This window comes from Juglans regia, chromosome 14 (assembly GCF_001411555.2).
Source record: "Juglans regia cultivar Chandler chromosome 14, Walnut 2.0, whole genome shotgun sequence".
Lineage (NCBI taxonomy): Eukaryota > Viridiplantae > Streptophyta > Magnoliopsida > Fagales > Juglandaceae > Juglans > Juglans regia.
The window spans coordinates 11,208,354-11,229,955 of NC_049914.1; the positions used below are offsets into that span (position 1 = coordinate 11,208,354).

Here is a 21,602-nt window from a genome sequence, read left to right on the forward strand (position 1 = left end):
TTCCAAGTGTAGAAGTGTCAAATTGTATCAAGGATAAGTCCAGAATCATATTCTACAGGGACAAATGATTCTTAAAGTATTTGTGAAGGCTTATTGTAAAAACATGGTGATGTAAAATGCTATGTAAAATTCTTTTTGGATTTTTATGTTTATTAAAACAGTTTGGAAATGTAAAAAGTAGTTTGTACACAGTAAATGATTTGTTGCCAATAGAATGTATGGTGGAGCTTGGAATATCTCGGATCTATGACTTTGCTCTAAAATATGAATTAAATCATGCACAAATTGATTTCTAAAAGTGGATGGTTCCAAAACTGTTAAAATGTAATTTTACTTTTATCAAGACACAACAGAATTACTAATCAGTAGCTAAAATTTACAAGTTCACAGAATCAATTTGACAAACACTTGTGTTACGGTTTAAGACATCTTTTGTTTCCACCATTTACAAGGTTTTATGGGCATTACTCTCCTCTTACTAACCCAATTAGGGTGCTAATAAAACAGAATGTGAGAAATATAATCCCAAAGTAAATATTCTAGTACCTAAAACAAAATATCCTCACTAAGCATCCACCAAAATTACTGTAACACGTAGCTGATGGAATCTTTGATTAATTCAAGGTTTTGATGTGCCTTGTGTCTATAGTATAGCAAGAACAAAGGCAAGAAATTTCATCAAACTTCCCTCTCCAGAATTCAATTTCAGACAAAGTAAGGCATGTAATCGAAACTGTAGAAAATTCAGCAAGCAATGAAGAACAATAGAAAGCTTTATCGCAACCCAGGCTTTTGAATTAGCCGAACATCATCATTGTAACTCAAAATTAGACCCAAATGAAAAACCCTAGAACCCCACAAAAAATGTGTTTTCCCCAGTAAAAATACACAGTAATGTCAGAAATTAACTAACTCCCTTGGTTCGAATCTTCCACACCTTTTATACCCGAATCCTCTGCCATTCTTCTCTCTCATCACCACTGATTTCCTCTCCTCCACACAAGTAACTGATTCTCTCCCTTTCATTCCTCTACTTGCCTTCGGTTCCAACATAAATGATCCCCGTTTCTTTTCCTTTACTTAGATTACTTATGGGCCTCACTCCTGCAATAGGCCATGGCTCATATAAGTTGTAATTAAACATTAGCAAGCTCAATAGCTGATAAAAATAATATTCAGACCATGTACATGTCAGTTAAGTGCTATAGGAGAACATAAAGTTTATATCTACTTAAGGTGTAAATGGTCATTTCACAAGCCAGGAAGAGCTAATGCACATTGTTTGATTAATACTCTTATTTTAACGAATAAAGTTCACTATTTTTTTTTTAGAAAGAGTTAGGGTCACCTGTCCAAGAGCGACCATTTCCTAATTTTATTAATAACCCTCACTTGTGGCGGAGGAAAATCGTGGTTACAGATCAAGCATCTGGGGATTACAAAAAAGAAGCCCAACATGCAAAAAAAGACCAAACCAAAGCATAAACAAAAGCAACAAAATAAAAATCTGAACCTAACTAAAACGAAGCGAAGACATCCTAAAGTAGTCCATGCGAATAAGCCCTCGCAGCACTCGGGGAGTCTTTGTCAAATGGGAAAAAACAGAATCAACACCAGAAGCCCCTTGCTTCACCAACCAATCTACAACTTTATTTCCCTCATGAAAAACATGATGAACCGAACAATTCATGGTACTCATAATGTCAAGAATTTCCTCCTAAAAATCCTTTAGGTACCATACTCCACATCTTTTACTCTTCTGCCAAGAAATGACAATCATAGAATCAAGTTCAATTTCCACATAATTGAGAGATAAAGATTTACAAACTTGGAGCCCGTGAAGGAGAGCTAAAAGCTCTGCGTGGTTATTAGAACATGTGCCAATGAAAGAAGAAAATGTATGTATTAAAGTACCATTATCATTTCGAATAATCCCACCCACACCTAAGGCACCCAGGTTACCCAAACTATTATCGTTTGTGTTCAGTTTAACCCAACCAGCCGGTGGACTTTTCCAAGCAATAGCTTTGCATCGCCGTACAAAAGGGAGTGTAGGCTGGACATTTAAGCTCTCTAGTACCTGTAAATCAAAACGAGAAATGTGAGAACTATTATGCATATCACGATATATAAGACTAATCCACCGACAAACAGAATGAATAATATTAGAAGCAGATTTAAAGCATCCCTCCATGCGCGCCAAACAACACCTACGCCAGATTCTCTAAGTAAGAACAGTCAGAATAATCCCCACAAATATGCGAACTCGAGACAATGATTTTGCATGGCAAAACCAAGTTTGCAACGTGTCTTTCCAATTGCGGTCAATCGGAATACCAAAGATAGCTCCAAAATAACGCCAAACTGCATTGGCAATTTCACCTGCAAACAAAACATGATTTTGATCTTCATAATGACTATTAGCACAATAATCACAATAATCACAACGTGAAATAATAGGAATGCCAATACAGCGAAGATGATGATCTACACTCAAGGCCATATTCCAAGCTTTCCACATATTGATGGACATTTTAAGAGGAAGATTCTTATGCCACATCCAAGAATGCCCTTCAAGAGTGTCTCCCCTGATACAAACATAATCCCAAGCCGACTTGGTAGAAAACAGGCTGTTATCCTTTTTGGTCCAAATCAACAAATCTAGACCCGGTTTATTTTTAAAAATATCCTCTAAGATGCCGTCAAGATTATTCGGGCCCACTGGCTGAAGAATAAGATCCACATCCCAATTATTTGATAATTTGCAATCCTTAACTTTAAGAAAAGGATTACCCACAATTTGCATATCATTAAATTTGCATGCCAGAAGAAAACATTTTCATCCTTAAGGCGCCACTTAGTATTATTCAAGACCACGGGAAGGGTTTTAGCAATCATTTTCCAAAACCTTGTTCCCCTAGTTGAGTCAATCAGAGACCAAGGCTTAAGAGTAATAAAAACAATATAATTATCCATTTATCACACTCCCAACTAACTTTTTGCTAGTCTCTAGCAAATAAAGTGAATGAAATCATACAAAAGAGACATTACGAACTACAACTATAGAAAATCTGAAAATCTCATGCCATAAAATAAACTTGTTGAGTTTAAGAACACTGGAGATAGATTAGTCTTAATTTTAGTATCAACTGAGAGATTTATACACCATTTAGTTAATCAACCAAGAGAATTACATGTAACAAAGTTTGTTTTCCTTCAAGTGCATGGGAGTAAGGTTAGAATTCCAAGATCAACTACCAAGAGGCATTAACAGCTTCAATCACGGCAGCTAATATGAGCTAACCACATGGTCTTACTCTAATTCAAAACCATTGTAGTGTCGGTTTTAACGCTATCACACTTTAAAAGGCACCTACTTTCTTATTTAGTAAGGATCCCGATAATAGGCAGTATTTTCCAATACACAAATGTAAACCATGTTTGAAAACTTTCTTGTTTCATTTATTTTCTTTCATTTTATCTCTATTTCTTTTTTTCTTTTTTTATCAACTTTTGATTTGATCATTGGCTTGTTCCTTTTCTCATTTAATTCACTTCAGATTTCTTCCTAAGCCATTAGGATATGATTCGTTAGAGTTCCAAATAATCGAAGTGTAAATCAACAAATAATGACCCAATGTAATCTTTCTAAGCATTCTGGGCATGTGTTGTGTGTGTTTTAGCAAAACTTTTGACATCTTTTCCTTGGTTTAGCAATTAAATAAAATGGATAAGTTTCCCTTTTGACCTATACTCAGATTTGCACTACATTCTACATATTCCATGACCTCAACAAATCATTTTCCAATTCAACAAATTTTTCAGCAAGTAAACTTCAAGAATAGGGAATTTGATTTGCTTTGAACTCATTACTAGCACTCCCCCAAGGTGGACCAACATATGTCATGCAAATAGAAAAATAAATTATCTTTCACCCCCAACTTGATTGTAGCATTGTCTTTAATGATACAAGAGAAATGAAAGAATTTACATGAAGAGAGATGTTAAGGGGCAAAACAGCTAAAAGAAGAACCAAGTAGTCAAAGAAGAATTGAAGGAAAAAGGAAAAGGAAGTACCTGGATAGCTTTGAAAGGAATGCTGCCAGAAAGAAAAAATAAAAACTAAAGAACAAAAGAAAACAATGAAAGGAAATGGACATATCAAGAAACCATTAATTAGAATCAAGTAAATGTAGAATAGATTCCTCAAGTGTAAAGTTAGAAATAAAAAGCTTGAGCCTTTGACCATTAACCTTAAAAATGTTGCCATTGAGAGGATTCATTATCTCTATAGCATCATGGGAAAAACAGTTTGTACCACATAAGACCCACTCCACCGAGACCTTAACTTACCAGTAAACAAGTGTAACCGAGAGTTGTACAATAATACTTGTTGATTAGGTTCAAAAGTCTTACGTTGGATGTGTTTATCATGGAAGTTCTTCATTCTTTCTTTGGACAACTTAGAGTTGTTGTAGGCATCCATCATCAACTCATCCAACTCAGACAGCTGCAATTTCCTCACACAACCAGCTTCATCAATGTTAAAATTTCATTGCTTAATGGCCCAATACGCACTATGTTCTGGCTCTACAGGCAAATGACAAGCCCTACCATACACTAGTCTATATGGAGGCATGCCCAAAATGGTTTTAAAGGCTATTCTATAAACCCACAAGGCATTAGAAAATCTCATTGACCAATCCTTCCTATTTGGGCTAAGGATGTTTTTAATTTCCCTATTTGCTAGTTCAGATTGTCCATTAGTTTGAGGATGATAGAGAGTAGCAATTTTATGATGGATACTATACCTCTTCATTAAGGTCGAGAAATGCTTGTTACAAAAATAGGTGTCATTATCACTGATTATGGCTTTAGGCATGCCAAACCTTGCAAAAATGTTTTCTTTCAAAAATTTTAAAACAATTTGATGATCATTAGATTTGCAAGGGGCTACCTAAACCCACTAATATGGGTTGCATAGGCATCATATTTTTCCTAATTTTTTACAAGGTTCACAAGTTTTACAAAAACCAAAAGCATTATTGAACATAGTTGGCCAATAAAATCTACTACGAAGAATTTTAGGCACTGTTTTGTAGCTGAAAAATGTCCACCACAAGCTTCCGTATGGAATAATAATTTAGTGTTAGGAAGATTTTAGGTTTAGGAATTATAAGTTATTTTAGTTGTTTAGGTTTTAAATAAAATCACATGTTTAATTAGAAACTTATGCAAATTACGTGTTTAATTTTATAGGCGACCGATTACGTGCCGAAAATAATGGATTAGCGCTATAAGGTAAGTAGCATGATCATATTCTTACACGTATATACAGTAAACTGCTTGTATTTTATAAAAATATTATGCATGTATACCCTTTATTGGAAGCCCCTTTTTATGTAGCCCAATCATGATATATTTATGAAAATTCATGATTTTATGTAAATATTTATGCATTAAATTCATGATTTTATGAAAGAAATTATGCATTAAAGGATTTATGAAAAGTCATGATTTTATGTGGGAGTTATGCATGAAAATAATTTATGAAAGTCATGCATGATATTAGGTGAAGGTTTATATTTATTAAAAATCATGATTTTATATGAGAAAACATATATCACGACATTTATGAAAGAATGTGATTTCTTTTAAAATATATGATATGATATGATATGACAAGATGTGACAAAGTATGCATGCGATTTCTTTTGAAATCTATGATATGACAAGTATACAAGTATGATTATGAGGAAATATGAATGATAAGATATGTAACAGCTTATGTTATGATATGAAGACGGTACCTATGTTGTGGGCATATTATATTGTCAGATCGTGCATGTTAGTAGTGCATTCAGTATGTCTTCCTTATGTATGGATTCCATAACCCGCGGCCACGGGCAGAATCAGAATCTATTTAAATTCACTAACCCTAACTCACGGGGGTCAATAGTGGGAATCGGCTTATGATAAGTAAAAGATAAATTCATGTTAATGTTATTTACGTATGTATTTATGAGTATGCATGCTTTCCAAGTAACCTTATGTTTATTATGTTTACTGTATGATGTGTTACTTTTTGAGTATTCGACTCATTTTTATATATTTTTATATTTTTTTAAACCACCTCAAGTGATGACATTTATGAGGATGAGATTATAGGCCAAGACTTGACCCAAGGGAGGCGAGGTAGAGGCCTAGACAAATTATGTTATTATTAGTTTTATGGTTAAGGTTTAAATAAATTATTTTGATAAGCACATGAGATTCTCATATTTTTTTATAAGTGTTTCCGCAGACTCTATTTTAGATTTTAAGTATTTATTAAATTTTGTTTTATTTATGGAATCTTTTGCATCTGGCGCGTGGCTAAAAAGAAAATTTTTGTTCAAGTTTAGTAATAACACACTGACTCCCTAAAAATTTTAAAATGTCTTTATCAAAAAGTGAGGTGTTACAAAGATCGATTTTAGCATTAAAAAGATATAACACTACTTGACAAATGACACAAGCACCATATCCATCAAGACCAAATGCTTTGAAAGGGTCCATTTGGAAAAAAAGTTGTTTCAATTTCCTTCCTTGATAGCACTCAACGTGCTAGTATAAACATGTCATAAGTAATTTATAGTGCATAAGTCATTGTACACGTGTTATAGTATAAGTATAAAATAATATGCAATTACACCTTGTAAATTATAATTGTAAATCACAATATAAGTAGGATGGTATATGAATCAGTTCATACAATTATGCGCATGATACTTGTTCAGTCAAACTAAAACTAAACTCGACTTATAAGGAAAAAAAAAAAAAACTCATTCATAGAAGTTGAGATTCGCTCTATTAGTAAATGATGCATGCTCAATTATGCTTGACTCAACTTGCTTAAGACCGTTAAGACTCACTCATTTATGTCCAACTCAGTTTATTAATTTGATTCGGTTAAAACTCGTTCATATATCTTTGAATATATATATATATATATATTTATAAGTTTTTCTATGTATTCTATATTTAACATGTGACCCAATTACTTATGCCTAGTCATATGCTTATAGATTGAATATAATCCATAGTTTTATATATATATATATATATATATATATATATATATACACACACACAAACACACTAGTATTTAGAAACAATATATGAAGAAATTATATATACTATTGTATAATGTGTATACTACCACACATACTATGTTGCTATTGCAAAACTCATATTATATGCATTACTAATAATTAACTTGTGTAGACATACAACGTATGATTATTGAGAATAAATATCGACTCAACTGGTTACATATTGAAATGGATAAGTTATATCAAATGCTTATAATTAGTCTATAGTCATAGTTACACATTATTATTTTTCAGTTTTTTTATTCGACTTGGTTCGATTAAATCCCTGATTATAGTTAATTAAATAAAATAAAATAATTATGATTTTATTAATGAAGTTGATAACTACAATATTCCATTTTTAGTCACGATAAAATCATAGTATTTTAACATAATATATAAATTAGATTACTAACTTATTGTTCAGATGATTTTTTTTATGTATTTACTGTGACATGATTTATTAAAAATATAAAAAAAATTATATTCAAATTAAAATGAGGTAAAGAAATATAAAGAGAAAAAAATATTGAAAATCTATATTTTCTCTATCCCTCCTTTAAAAATAAAGGAAAATTTTATATAACATATTAATATCTCACTTTTATTCCATTAAGTAAGATGTGATATATTTATTATTATCAAATAATATTTTATTATATGATTCTTTATCATCTAATAGTAACAAATATTTTATATACTATTTAATATAATTAAAATAAGATAAGAAAATTGTGTATAATATTATTTAAAAATTAAAACCATCTTTACGTGCTAATTAAGTAATAAAAGTAGCATTATTTAAAAGGAAAAAAGAGATCAAGTTCGGCTAGAGGTTTTGTAGGACTAGGGGTTTGATGACCGATATTCCAAACTTGAGTCGTTCGACTCGTTCCTCCAAATTTCAAATGAACTCGGCCTTCTCAGACGACGAGGACCTTCCCTACCTATTCTCCGAGCATCGCCTCAAGCTTGAGCTCATGGCCGCTGAAGACCTCGACTCCGACCTCGATCTCGCCTTTCGTATCCAACTCGAAGAAGCCCTTGCTGCCTCTCTCGCCTTCCATCCCTCCGCTTCTACTTCGACCTCCTCAGATTTCTTTGTTGACTCGCATCTCACCTCCGAAAGCGACGGTTTTTCCAAAATTTCCGGTCTCCAATCCGAAGAGCTCGCAAGGTTCGAACAAGAAGTCAAGGATCTCGAAGCAAGTGGGGCGGAAGTTCTCAGATTAACTGGGGAACTTCGCCGTCAGATCCACCATGAGAGGGTCGCGCGCCAGATTCTGAGAATTCAGGAGGAGGATTGGAGGGACTGGGCCGATAATTACGAAAAGCCCCTTGACTACGGGGAGGGGTCCTCGAAATCAAGGAGCCTGGCGGAGAGCGACGAAATTTTCGGATTATACTTTAAAGGGATCGTGATCGAGGAGAGGGTTAGGGGTGAGAAAACTGTATTGGCAGGAATAGGCGTGGCTATCTGCGATTCGAGAGGGAATCTGATATTGGAAGTGAGGAAGCCATTGTTGGGAAACGGAATGAGCAAGAACGCTGCGGCTGCCAAGGCTTTGATCGAGGGGCTTAATGCAGCTCTGGGTCTGGAGTTGAAGCGGATAACCATTTATTTCGACTACTACCCGCTTTACCAATTTGTAAGTCTCCCTTCGCCTTGTTGGTTGTGGAGTGTGAGTTGGGACTTCAAGAGCTTCTTTATCTTTACATGTTTATATATCCCTGTAGGAATAGATTATGACTTCCAAGATGCTAAAGTAACAATATCATGTCCCAGGATTCAAGCAAAATACTGTTATTATGTGACTCTTATCCAATTAAGACACCATAAGTCTTTTTCTTGGATTATTTGTGTGGGCTCTGACTTACTCATAAAAAAAATTGTGTGGGCTCTGACTTGGCCTTTCATAGTATGTACATACATACACATTAGGAAGTCTTGGAGTGAGATATTGATATGATATGTTGGGATGCGTTCTCGACCCAAGATCAGGATACTGCCTCAACTTAAATAAAAGCCTGTGCTTTGGGGCCTAATAATAATAAGATGGCAAACGCTCACTCTTGTGACTGCTTAAACATCTACTATTACAAGTGTACATTCCAATAAATCTATATATATGCTATTGTTGTAGGGGTTACCAGTAAACTGATAAAAAAGCTTTTCATTGTATCTTTTGTAGCAATAATTTTTGTGTGATGATAATTACTTCATAAGTTTTTTATGCAAAGGATTGAATATTTTAAATTGTGGAGTTCATGCAGTTCTTTAATTCTCAAAACTTTTTATTATATTTACTAAGGCTGTGGCATGGACTTAAATTTTATTATACACTCTGATTGAGGTTGTCGACGTTGTACTTTATACATGCAGATTATTGGGAGATGGCTACCAAAACAGCGCAAGATTTCAGCACTGGTAGATGAGGTGACTACTCTTGAAGAGAAATTTATATATTTCAACCCCAAATTGGTGGCACGAAATGATATTAGATATGCATTTGAACTTGCAAGAGATGCAATAGTGTCTCAAGTTAGCACTCCTGCAGAATCAAGCCAGGCAAAGAATCTGACTAAGAATTGTGTAATTTGTTTGGAAGATACTGATATTGATCGGATGTTTTCAGTCGATGGCTGTCTGCACCAGTATTGTTTTTCTTGTATGAAACAGCATGTGGAAGTGAAGTTGCTTCATGGGATGGTGCCTAAATGCCCTCACGAAGGCTGTAAATCTGAGCTTGTAGTTGAAAGCTGCAGAAAGTTCTTGACACCCAATGCAATAGACACCTTTAGCCAACGACTAAGGGAAGCTTCAATTCCTGTGACAGAAAGAGTTTATTGCCCACATCCAAGATGCTCAACTTTAATGTCAAAAAGTGGTGTTTTAGAATATGCCAAAGATTTTCTGGATGTTGAACGAACTGGAGCCAGGAAATGCATGAAATGTCATGGCCTGTTTTGTATCACTTGCAAGGTCCCTTGGCACAGTAACATGAATTGCCATGATTACAAAATGCTGAATCCTCATCCCCCTTCAGAAGATGTGAAGCTGAAGTCTCTTGCAACAAGGAATCTATGGCGCCAATGTGTGAAGTGCAACCATATGATTGAACTTGCTGAAGGTTGCTTCCACATGACTTGCAGGTATTCCCCATTCCTCCAACTGGACCCGAGTTGTTGAAGTTTCTCTTTCAATACTTGTACCCTAGCATCTTAGTTATTCATATTACAATCCACTGGAGACATTTTTGGCTTGAAGACTAAACTCATTTTAGGTAGCAAAATTTGTGAGGGAAGAAGAATATGTGCCTGATCCAAAAAAATATGTGCCTGATCCAAAAAAATATGTGCCTTACCCTTTGAGGATCTTAATGCCATAACTAGGGTTGTGTTTTTTTTTCCCCAAATTAATTGCTTGCTTGACACTGATCAGCATACGCTATTAAGGTGCTGAGTAGTTTGTTTTTTTCCCTTACAACCTAAGGAATGGGAGACTTGTGAGGACAGTTCCTTGTAAAAACAGATTTTAGTTGGATTCACATCTTAATCGGTTAAATGATCATCATACTGTTCTCTCTTAACTCAAATTCTAATGGGCAGAGTTTATAAGGATAGCTATGTATTTAAACAAGAATCTTAAAAAAAGAACACGTGTTTATACAAATTGTAGTGGCAATGATAACGCTTTAAGAAAAAGTGTTTGTCTGTGCACTGAGGACCTAAGTCAGAGGCATCGGAAGAACAAGGTAAGAAATAAAAGGCTTTATTGTCTTGGATCCTATAGCATAAAAGGATTGCTTCATAGGTTTTACTACACAAAATAGGGGAAAACGAGATTTAGGGGAGGTTTGGATAGTGAGTTGAGATGAAATGAGTTGAGATGAAAGTTGAAAGTTGAATAAAATATTTTTTTTATAAGTAAAAATATTATATATATCAAAAGGAGAAACCAAGTTCACTTGAATGTATACAAAAAAACACTTTGCCCAAAATGACCCAAAAAGCCCAGAAAACACCAGACCCGACCCCAACCCTTTGTTTCCCATAGAATTAAAACTCTACCCAAACACCCAACCCAACCCCAACCCCTTGATTCTCGTCTTCACAATGCCCTCCCTTTGGACTTCCCTCTAGTTGAGCTACCACCCTTAGCGTCGTAATTGATTGCCCAAGAAAGACGTTGTAACTCCCTACTTTTCTTGAAACATGGTTTGGTTTCAAGCGTGTGGCTTGCCTCAATCGCAGTGATTAGTTCTTTAAATTGGTCTTCACATCCTCCATGTAAAATTTCAACAAACTGCTGAATCTTGTTAACTTTAGGCAGAATCTAGTCTGCTATTGGAGGAAGAGAGACTAGGGGAGCAATGTTATCCCCAGACACAGTATCCAATTGCACTCTCGACTCTAGACATTCCTCTACACAAGGCATCAATGCCAAACCCATTGGTTCTCCAGCAACTCCATTGGTTCTCTCCAATGGTATCAGGGTCCCCATTGGAGATTCTGGGGTGATAGTGGATCCTACATCTCCTTCAGGCCTCGGCAGTACACCATTTTCTTTCAACTCTTATGAGGGAGCCATAGTTTCTTCGGGGACCAAGGGTGTAATATCGACTATCTGTCTATCATGTGTTACATGAGGCGAATGACATTCCATTATTGATGTCTCTATGCCGATACCTGATGTAGACCCCGCTTCAAATAACCCAGATTTCCTTTTGACTCGCCATACTCTCCTAGATCTGGTTATGAGGATAGGGCTGAATCCAATCTTCTGTTTTCCTTTATCTGAGTTTAAAAGATTTGGGCCCATCTTAATCTTGTTTCTTACAGCCATGTTGCCTCTAGCTGAAAGCCGATCTATTTTCGTAGATAAGAAAGTTATCGTTGCCTTCAACTCGATAAGTTGGATTTCCATCTCCTTTAAAGAAATGTGCAGCTTGACAAGCTGGTCCTGAGGCGTGATTTGTAGACCCCCCTCACTCTAAACCCCCAAAGCATGACTCATTTTTAGAGTTGTCGCATAGGATCGCCTCGCCACTGAGGATGTACTTGGGTCTTTATGCACCTCCAAGTTCTCCCCCTCTGCCACGCCACCTACATGTCTGCTACACGACTCCCTGACAGAGCCATGTCCTGCAACACCTAGTCCTTCCAAGCCGTCACTCCCTCTCTTGCCGAAGGAAAAATCACGCAATACCTCCCCCATCCTTCTCCAGCCACTGCCCCCTCAGGAATGAAAATAAAATTCCTCCTCTATTGTCATATAACGTCCTCGAGCATTCAAGCAGCGATGCGCCGTGAAACTGCGGTTACCTTCCCTGACAGTGGAGAAAAAATCTTGTTTCTTATCCTTTGTGCACGCTTCCATGGCCTTGGCCAGCCACTATACTGTTGTTGAACCCAAAACCAACTTAGATATCACCCTTCGACTCCCCTCATTCACTAGTGTAAAAGATTTAGATTCTATGATCAACTCCATAGAAGAACCCATATTGACCAACTCCCCTCCTTCAACAACCATTCGTCATCTCAGAGAAACCAGATCAAAATCTGCAACATAGGGACACGGCTGAAGACTAACGACGTCAGAGATCAGAGCTTGACGCTAGAGTACTCCTAGAAGACTCGCTGAAAAATGTTGACTCGTTCTGCGTCGACGGCACGACCAACGGAACCATCGGGAGGATCGCCAGAGTACTCTGGGAGACGACACAGAGAAATCTGCGTCAGAAGGCCCTTATTGAAGTCGTCGGACTAGTCTGTGGCAGTGGGAAGGTGCAAATTAGGTGCTGGAAATCCAACCGATACCGGCAAAACAAATCCCAGAAACGGATATTACAAGAAAACAAGTCGCCGGCGTGATGACTAGCGCCGGATGACCCTCGGCAAGGTCGTCGGGGCCTGGCAATGTAGTCTGTGCCGACGATGAGCAGCCACTTGCCAGCCTAGGTGGCCAACGATTTAGTTTCTCTCTCACAGGTATTTCACTCTCCTCACGGGTGTTTCTTTCACCGATGGGATGACCAGTACCGAACAACCCCTCAGCGAAGTTGCTGGGGCCTGGCAATGTTGTCTGTGCCGGCGGTGAGCAGCCACTCACCAGACTGGGTGGCGGGGATTTGGTTTCTCTCTCACGGGTGTCACTCTCTCCTCACAGGTTATCACATAAATAAAATATTGTTAGAATATTATTTTTTAATATTATTATTATTTTGGGATTTAAAAAAATTGAATTGTTTATTATATTTTGTGTTTGAATTTAGGAAAATTATAATGATTAGATGATATGGGTTAAAATGTTTTCTGTATCCAAACCTTCCCTAATGTGTCACGTCATCAAAAGTTAAGTTCTGCATAGTTATTAGAGATTTTACCACTTGGAAAGGAAGCGAAACTACATATGGCCAGTAACTACAAATTTTGTATATACGGTTTCACTTTGCTATTGATTAAAATCCTGCTCATGCTTTCATTTAATTTTTCAGATGTGGCAATGAGTTCTGCTATAATTGTGGAGCCGAGTGGAAGAACAAACAAGCCACGTGCTCTTGTCCACTTTGGGTTGAGGACCACATTTGGCTAGAACAGGATAGACACTTCGATGAAGAAGAGGAAGAAGAACACGAAGATGATGAGTACTATGACTCTGACTTGGATTATTATTGAACAGACGTTTTCCCTTCTCCTTTGCTCTCTCTCTCTCTCTCTACCCCAGTTTTTTTTTCCCAGTTCCCATATTTTCCTAGGTAGGATGAAAGAATCAATGGAAAAAAAAAAAAAAAAAATGTGGGCTGGAAAAGCAGTCAAGTAAAGTAGAATGTGAAGGAGACAGGACCAAAAAGCTAATTTTGAAAGTTCTCTTTATTAACTCTTACAACATTCAAAGGCTGTTCAATTAGGGCCCTGGTATTGCTTCTTTACATTGTGTATGATTGTGCTGGAAGGATGGAGTTATTCCTATGATAGAAGCTTCCTAAAGCTGTAGATATGAGGCTAAGTTCATTTGTCCGGAGTTCGGTCTCCCATCTGAGCCTCTTCTTTTGGAGGTTGCGATCCATAGGGCCTTTTAGTTTTTAATTGGTTGAAACATACCGTTATAATGGTTATACTGTAGGTTCGAGCCGCTCAACCGAAGGAACGAGTCACAAGGTCAATTGTAAGTCCCAACGACAAAGGAGGAGCTTTTTCGGGAGTTAGCCTGCTTTCCATTAATTGTCTGGTCCTCCTTCAGGGAGAATCGTTTTAGGACTGGTTTGGTTGGATAAAATTAAATCATCTTATTTTATCTTATTTAATCATTATGATTTTTATAAATTTTTATATAAAATATAATAAATAATTCAATTTTTTAAAATTTTAAAATAAAAATAATATTATAATTTTATATTATAATAATATTTTATTTAATTTTTAATAAAATATTTCATCTTATTTTAATTACGTAATCAATCAAGGCTTAGTTAGATTGTGGAATACCGATGAGATATTAAATAACCAATCGAGGCAAACGATGTTAAAGCTTCGGTTGGAGCAAAGCTGAAAATAACTAAATGAGTATTTAGCTAATGAAGAATGAATCTCGTGCTACGGAATGGATCAAAGAACTGAAAGACGTTTTCAATATGGACAGCAGCTCCCCTCCCGCTCAGTCCAGTCGGGAATCCTCTTCGTGATTTCCAAGAAGTGACAGAAATAATAGAAGAAAAGAGTGTAGGATTGGTATGGGTCGCTGCTACCCCAGCTCTCAACTCATCTGGAAAATAAATTGGGCCTTTTTTTTTTTGGGTGTAGTCTCTTACGTTGACTTGCATAGCATGATTAGCATTCCACATCATGCTACTAGCTCATGAAGAAGCAGTCTTCATAGATATTTATAAATAAATAAATAAATAAATAAAGGGTAGTACTACTATGCTACTCAAGTTTGCCCACTTGGTGTGCCTCCTATTGTAAATTACACTTTTCTTTTCTTTTCTTTTTTTAATTTTATTTCAAATATTTAAAAAAAAATTAATACACTAATAGTCACTTTTTTAATCATTAAGTAAAAAAATATTAAAAAATAAAATAAATTATATAAACTGTCAAATTGAGGAGACAAACTCATAGAGTATAATATCATTTTCCTAAAATAAAATGGTCATATGCAAAGCCCATGAGTGCCCGAGCCACCTTCAAAATGCCCTTCGGAAGATGGTCCACCACTGTAATGGCCACCCTCAATAGCCGATTACGAGCCTTGGGCCACCAGCGGGTTGGCCCATAACCATCGGTGGCCTTCGTAGGTTTTCTTTGGTGGCTGACCAGTGACCACGCATTAATTATTAATGTTTTTAAAAGAAATAAAAAAAAAAAGTATGAGCTTTCCAAAGTCTCGATGATGGCTATTCCTCCTATTGATTTCAAGAAGAAATTGCTTTGGAGAATTAAATGTGATGAAAATTTTATAAATAATAATAAAATGATTTATAAATAATAGTTACATAATTTAAGTTAAGTATTTTTTAAATTTTGAAAAGAGAGAGAAAAAATTAAATAAAATATATTATAAAATTAAAATATTGTTATAATATAATTTTTGTTTTGAAATTTGAAAAAGTTGAATTATTTTTTACTTTTTATTTAAAAGTTTGAAAATATTATAATGATTAATTTAAAAATTTTTATGTTTAAGTGATGTTTAGAAAGGAAATTAGATGAGATGATATTATATGAGACAAGATGATAAATACTTCCAAACATCTCCTAAACAGAATAACAATTTATCTTTGAAATCTACCACTCATTTTAATTATCATCTACTTGTCATTCTCTTATTTGGCATCCAAAATTAGATGATAAGTAATAAATGATAAATAATTTATAATTACTTAATGCCACATTAGAAGATGATGAAAAAAAATAATAGTCTATAGTATTTCAGGTATTGCTAGCCTTTCGCCTAGCTTTGACTGCCGAGCGGTACCGCCTAACACAAATGTAGGATTTTATTTTTTTTCTCATTTTTTTTTATATTTTTTCAACATATTTAAATATTTTTAAAAAATTAAAAAAAATACGTCAATACATTAAAAATTAATTTTTTAATCATTAAATAAAAAAAATTAAATACATAAATAGTCAAAGTAATGGGGCAAACTAGCATTTTTCCTAGTATTTCTCTTGTTTCTTTCTGGCTGTCTATTTCACAAACCAATAATACTCAATCCTTTGTTTTCTATTATGAGTAAAAGCACTACTATGAATAATTGAATTTGTAAATAAATTATGGATAATTGTACTAACTTTTGCATTCTTTGAGTTTATATTTGAGTAATTGATAATATGTTTGAGTACCTTGGAACAATATCAAGATTTTTTTTCTTTTTGTTTTTCCTATACAATCCATATCATTTTTAAAGTTGAGAAATGATATTTGCAGTTATGAGGTTATCAAGTATTATATAATCTTTTTAAAAAGATTTAGTAAATATAGAATCCACATAAAAAAAAAATAATTTTTTAATAGTAAATTTCATTCTTTTTCAAAGCGACTACACGACGCTAGGACACTCTATAATTGTATATAACTTTACTCTTAAAAATTTAACACAAGGAGGTAGAATGGATAAGAATTGGATTCTTTATTTCGATTGAAACAATTAACAATGGATTAATTCCATAGTTTTATATGAATTGGAAGAGAGTACAACTTATACGAACTAACTATATAAAAAGTATCAACAATAATAAAAATCAGGTCAATCACAAAAAGATATAGTATATTGGTAGAGTTTCAAATATATTATTTTAATTTATGATGCCATATTTGATATAAAAATATTATAAAATGTATATGATCATAGATATAAATTTCTTGATGAATAAATTATTATAATTTTTCTTTAAGGTTGTGTTTGGATGTTGAAATAAGTTAAGTTGAGTTGAGTTGAGATGATAAAATATTGTTAGAATATTATTTTTTAATATTATTATTATTTTAGGATTTGAAAAAATTAAATTGTTTATTATATTTTGTGTTGAAATTTGAAAAAGTTATAATGATGAGTTGAGATGAGTTGAGAGTATTTAACTAACCAAACGAACCATAAAAGAAATTATACAGAGATTGGCTCTCGAATTAATAGTGCCAAATAAAATCAAATATGGTAAAAGAATGATATTATTATATTAACTTTTGTCAAATATTTATGTCTTTATTGTTATTTAAAGAAATATATTTATAATTTAGGAGATGATTAGATTTATCTAATAGATACGAAGGAATCAAGGATTCGACCTAAACCAAAGTTACCTAAATTAATTTTTTGTTTTTTGTTTTTAAATCAGAGCTGATAAAATTAGAAAAAACAAATATTGGAATTTGTTTGGAATAATATCAGGCAATCGATAACGTAACACAGTAAAACAACCATTAGGATAAGTTTTAACTATCAAGTCAAGCGGAGGAAGGAGACTCACTTGTCCACGTGGCAGAATCTTATGATGTCTTTGAAGACCATGGACCCACACCGAATCGCTTTAACAGAATTGCTTGACAAGCTAAAGTTCTCTCTCTCTCTCTTTTGTTTTCTTTTCGGGAGTACTAAAGGAGTGAGCGAGAGAGAGAGAGAACGGTTTCCCCAGCATTCTGTGTCACTTTCTCTTCGCTTTCCCTCCAAGCGATAAATTTCCAAGGAAGTTTAAAGAGACCAGACAACCATGGCTAAGAGTTCGGTCATGGATGACCTCAACGCCGCACTCTCTGAGCAATCCCGAGCGCTCAAGGTGGCCAAAACCCTAGACTCCGACCTTGACCTCGCCTTCAAACTCCAAATGCAAGAAGCCATGAGCGCCTCCATCGCTCTCGGGCCTTCGAGCTCGCGCGGTAAAGCGCAGAAACCGCAGCCCAACGACGTCGTATCATCTCCTTACGATGATTCCCGGGACGTTGCCGCGACGCTTATGCTGCAAGAGGTGGATAGGGTCATGCGGGAACTCGAGGACCGCAAGCAGAGCGAGTTGGAGATGAGGAAAATGCGGGAGGATCTGGACCTTCGGATTCACGATCAGAAGCTGGCGGCCGAGATTCTCAACATCTCCGACGAAGAATGGAAAATCAACGGGGATAATTACCACCGCCCATACCGCATGAAAGCTTCTTCATCGTCCTCTTCTTCGTCTTCGACCGTTTTGGTTGACACCGAGTGTTTTAGGTTGTATTTCAAGGGCCTGGTGAGCGAAGAGAGCGTTAGGGATATGAAGGTTACGGTGGCCGGTGCTGGGGTCGCGATATGCGATCCCAGGGATAGTCTGATCTTGGAGGCGAGGAAGAATGTGGAAGCATTGGTGGATGGCCAGGTCGTGACCAATGAAGTTGCTGAGCTTGAGGCCCTGATTGAAGGGCTTGAAAACGCTCTTAGCTTGGACTTGAAAAGGCTCACCTTTTTCTGCGATGACTATATGCTTTATCAATATGTGAGTCCTAACATTACCTTTATTTGTATTGTTTGTATAATTGCTTGGTGCCTGGTGGTATTCTTTATAATTGGTAAATGTGACTAACGAGCTTCGTTGAGTGATGACAAAAGTCTGCATACAATATTTTTCTGAAAATCTAAAAAATATTAAGAAATTTTTTTCAGACTTTTTTTTCGTTTTTGTGAAAAATAATGAGGTGTATTGAACATGTGTATGATGAAACGTTTTTCTTGGGGCCTTTGCAAAATCTTTTGTTTTTATTTTTTTCTGTATGATGGTGAGTGAAGTCACCCGATGAAAATTCTTTTGATAGATGAGAATGTCTGTTGGTGATTTAGCGATGTTTGGATTTAAATTTATAAAAAAAAACACCAAAAAAATCTGAAAATAGTTTTAATCCAAAGATGGCCTTTGAGGTAACGTAAAATATTTGTTGACACCCACACGTTGATAAGAGTCTGGGTCATTTTGACATCAGTTGGTTGGGTTAATTGGTTGAACTGCAAACACTGAAGGTAAATTCTCATTGTGATTAGACACAGTTGTGTTACCTACACCGCACAACGATTGTGAATTTAACCGAATAGCATTTAGCGTGTCTAGCCACCTTGTGTTACCTACACCGAGTCCTGCATATGTTGCTTCATTTGAGTCTCTCCTTCAAAGTTTGTTTTGGAAAAAATGAAGGCATCCTATTATTTAATAATTTTGAGCATTTCAATTTGGTTATTATGATACTGAGTTAGCCTCTCTTTTTTTCAACAAATTCAATTATTGGCATGTGTATGTTTGTTTCAAAATCACCCTCTGGTTAGCTCTTTGGAAGAAGGTATTACCATTGTATTGTTGCTGCAAAAAAAACTTCATTTTTCTTCAACAATATGATTAGCTCAGTTTGGGAAATACAATTATATCTTATTTTTATTGTTTGGATTCTTAAAACTTAGTCTAATGATCATGAAAGTTTTATTTGCACTTGTAAAGCCTGGTACTACTACCATTGCAATAGAAACTTGTGTTTGGTGCCATTGATATTTTACCCGAGTTAATCTCCTTCCTCAGATACAAAGTTAGAGTTGGTTGACTTTGCATATATGAATACAGGTCACAGGCAGAGTACTACCACGGCAGAGCCATGTTGTGACTTTAGTCAATCAAGTTACTCTTCTTCAAAGAAAATTTGTATTTTGCAATCCGTCTTTTGTGGCACGTAATGATATTAAGTTTGCATTTAAATCTGCAAGAGATGCTGTTGTTTCTCAAATTACTTGGCCTGAAGAAACTAGCAAAGGCAAGAGCTTGAAGGAGACGTGTGTCATTTGCTTTGAAGACACTGATGCTAATAAGATGTTTTCAGTTGATGGTTGCCTGCACAGGTATTGCTTTTCTTGTATGAAACAGCATGTGGAGGTCAAGTTGCTCAATGGGATGGGGGCAAAGTGCCCTCATGAAGGCTGTAATTCTGAGGTGAATGTTGATAGCTGTGGGAAATTCTTGGCTCCTCAATTGGTTGAGGTCATGACCCAACGGATGAAGGAATCTTCTATTCCTGTTATACAGAGAGTTTATTGCCCATATCCCAGGTGCTCAGCATTAATGTCAAAAAGCGAGGTTTTACAATATACTAAGAACATCAATGTTACAGCTGAGCAATCGGGGCTCAGGAAATGCATGAAATGCCATTACTTTTTTTGCATTAATTGCAAAGTCCCATGGCATTTTAAGATGAGTTGCTATGATTACAAAAGATCAAATCCTCACTCCCATCCAGAAGATGCAAAGCTCAAGTCTCTTGCAACAACAAAACACTGGCGCCAGTGTCAGAAGTGCAACCACGTAATCGAACTAGCGGAAGGTTGTTATCACATCACTTGCAGGTACTCTGTTATTCCTCCGTCCCATTGACTTTTTCTAGTTCTAGTTGTGTTTTACATACGCAAAGAAGAAGAGAATGTATAGATGGAGCCGACTTTTGTGCTAGATTCATTCTACTTGCAAACCGGTGTGGAAAGCACATTATCCATACTGCTAATGGAAGGTGTGTCCTCCACACCGACTTGCGCAAATAGAATTTTTCTTTGTGCCATGGTATAGAAGAGTGGGACATGGGTAAACCTGTTTCCAGGGACTGAGTGTACTATGAGCTTCCGTGATAACCCTCCTGAGGTCTGGAAGGATCCAACTTCTTTGATATAAAAGGGTTTGAGAATTCAGAAGATCCTTTCCTCCCCTTCCCAAGTGCTTTTCACAGTAAGATGAAGTAGCTCCCCCTCCACCGCCATGCTTTCTCTAGTGCGTGAAGAAACATGATTGGTTAAATGAAAAAATAATACTAGGTACAAGTTTCAAATAAATAAGTTTCATACAAGTCATTTGTAAAAGAACGAGTCTCACTCATAAAAAATAGTTTTTTTATACCTTTTTTAGGTGGGATCAATTTTTTTATAAGGACTTGTACAAATCATTTTTCTAAATGAATTTGTACTTTTCCTTCATTCAGTGTGGTAGTCTTCGTTATGACTCTTTTTCTACTCCTTAAAAGGGAAAAACTCATCATAAATTAGCCGTTCTTGGTTTCTTGTTTTGTGCTAGTCATGTTTGTTAATGAATGATTGTATTTCTCGGTGCAATGGTTTTACAGATGTGGATATGAGTTTTGCTATACGTGTGGAGCTCAGTGGAAGAACAAGAAAGCTACGTGCTCCTGTCCAATCTGGGATGTGCGTAATATTATACGTGATGAACAACGAAGACGATGATTTGGGAGTATGATGACTCTTGTTATTGATTGATTGCTGAGTTAAAGCATGAGTCTGAACCTGTTTCTCTCCTCCGTATCTTCTACCTTTTTTGATTTAGCTTTGGAAAAAGGGGCAGCATGTATGTGACTGCTTAAAAAGGGCTTGCTGGTGTTATTAGGAACTAGTTTTTGTTTTATCGTTAAAAAAAATGTAGTTCCAAGCTGAAAATTTAATGGGGAAAAAAAGTAACTGCATG

The 21,602-nt window shown here is 35.6% G+C and overlaps 2 protein-coding genes across 2 annotated transcripts; both read left to right on the forward strand.

Moving 5' to 3' along the window:
• Nucleotides 1–7,970: 7,970 nt before the first annotated feature.
• Nucleotides 7,971–14,030, forward strand: LOC108989644. The gene is made up of 3 exons (XM_018963323.2): nt 7,971–8,782; nt 9,517–10,286; nt 13,631–14,030. Exons 1-3 carry the CDS (start codon nt 7,991–7,993, stop codon nt 13,809–13,811), a joined length of 1,743 nt encoding a protein of 580 aa, XP_018818868.1. The 5' UTR covers nt 7,971–7,990; the 3' UTR covers nt 13,812–14,030.
• Nucleotides 14,031–17,699: 3,669 nt separating this feature from the next.
• LOC108989645 lies at nt 17,700–21,405 on the forward strand. The gene is made up of 3 exons (XM_018963324.2): nt 17,700–18,602; nt 19,710–20,482; nt 21,247–21,405. The coding sequence occupies exons 1-3, from the start codon at nt 17,847–17,849 to the stop codon at nt 21,362–21,364; spliced, it is 1,647 nt and encodes a 548-aa protein (XP_018818869.1). The 5' UTR covers nt 17,700–17,846; the 3' UTR covers nt 21,365–21,405.
• Nucleotides 21,406–21,602: the final 197 nt, after the last annotated feature.

What these genes read in the sequence shown, in the direction of transcription:
- LOC108989644 (XM_018963323.2), top strand. Translation starts at nt 7,991, where the DNA reads ATGACCGATATTCCAAACTTGAGTCGTTCGACTCGTTCCTCCAAATTT. An exon ending in ACTACCCGCTTTACCAATTT is followed by an intron (nt 8,783 to 9,516) that starts GTAAGTCTCCCT and finishes TTATACATGCAG; the next exon opens with ATTATTGGGAGATGGCTACC. An exon ending in TGCTTCCACATGACTTGCAG is followed by an intron (nt 10,287 to 13,630) that starts GTATTCCCCATT and finishes TTAATTTTTCAG; the next exon opens with ATGTGGCAATGAGTTCTGCT.
- LOC108989645 (XM_018963324.2), top strand. Translation starts at nt 17,847, where the DNA reads ATGGCTAAGAGTTCGGTCATGGATGACCTCAACGCCGCACTCTCTGAG. An exon ending in ACTATATGCTTTATCAATAT is followed by an intron (nt 18,603 to 19,709) that starts GTGAGTCCTAAC and finishes ATATGAATACAG; the next exon opens with GTCACAGGCAGAGTACTACC. An exon ending in TGTTATCACATCACTTGCAG is followed by an intron (nt 20,483 to 21,246) that starts GTACTCTGTTAT and finishes ATGGTTTTACAG; the next exon opens with ATGTGGATATGAGTTTTGCT.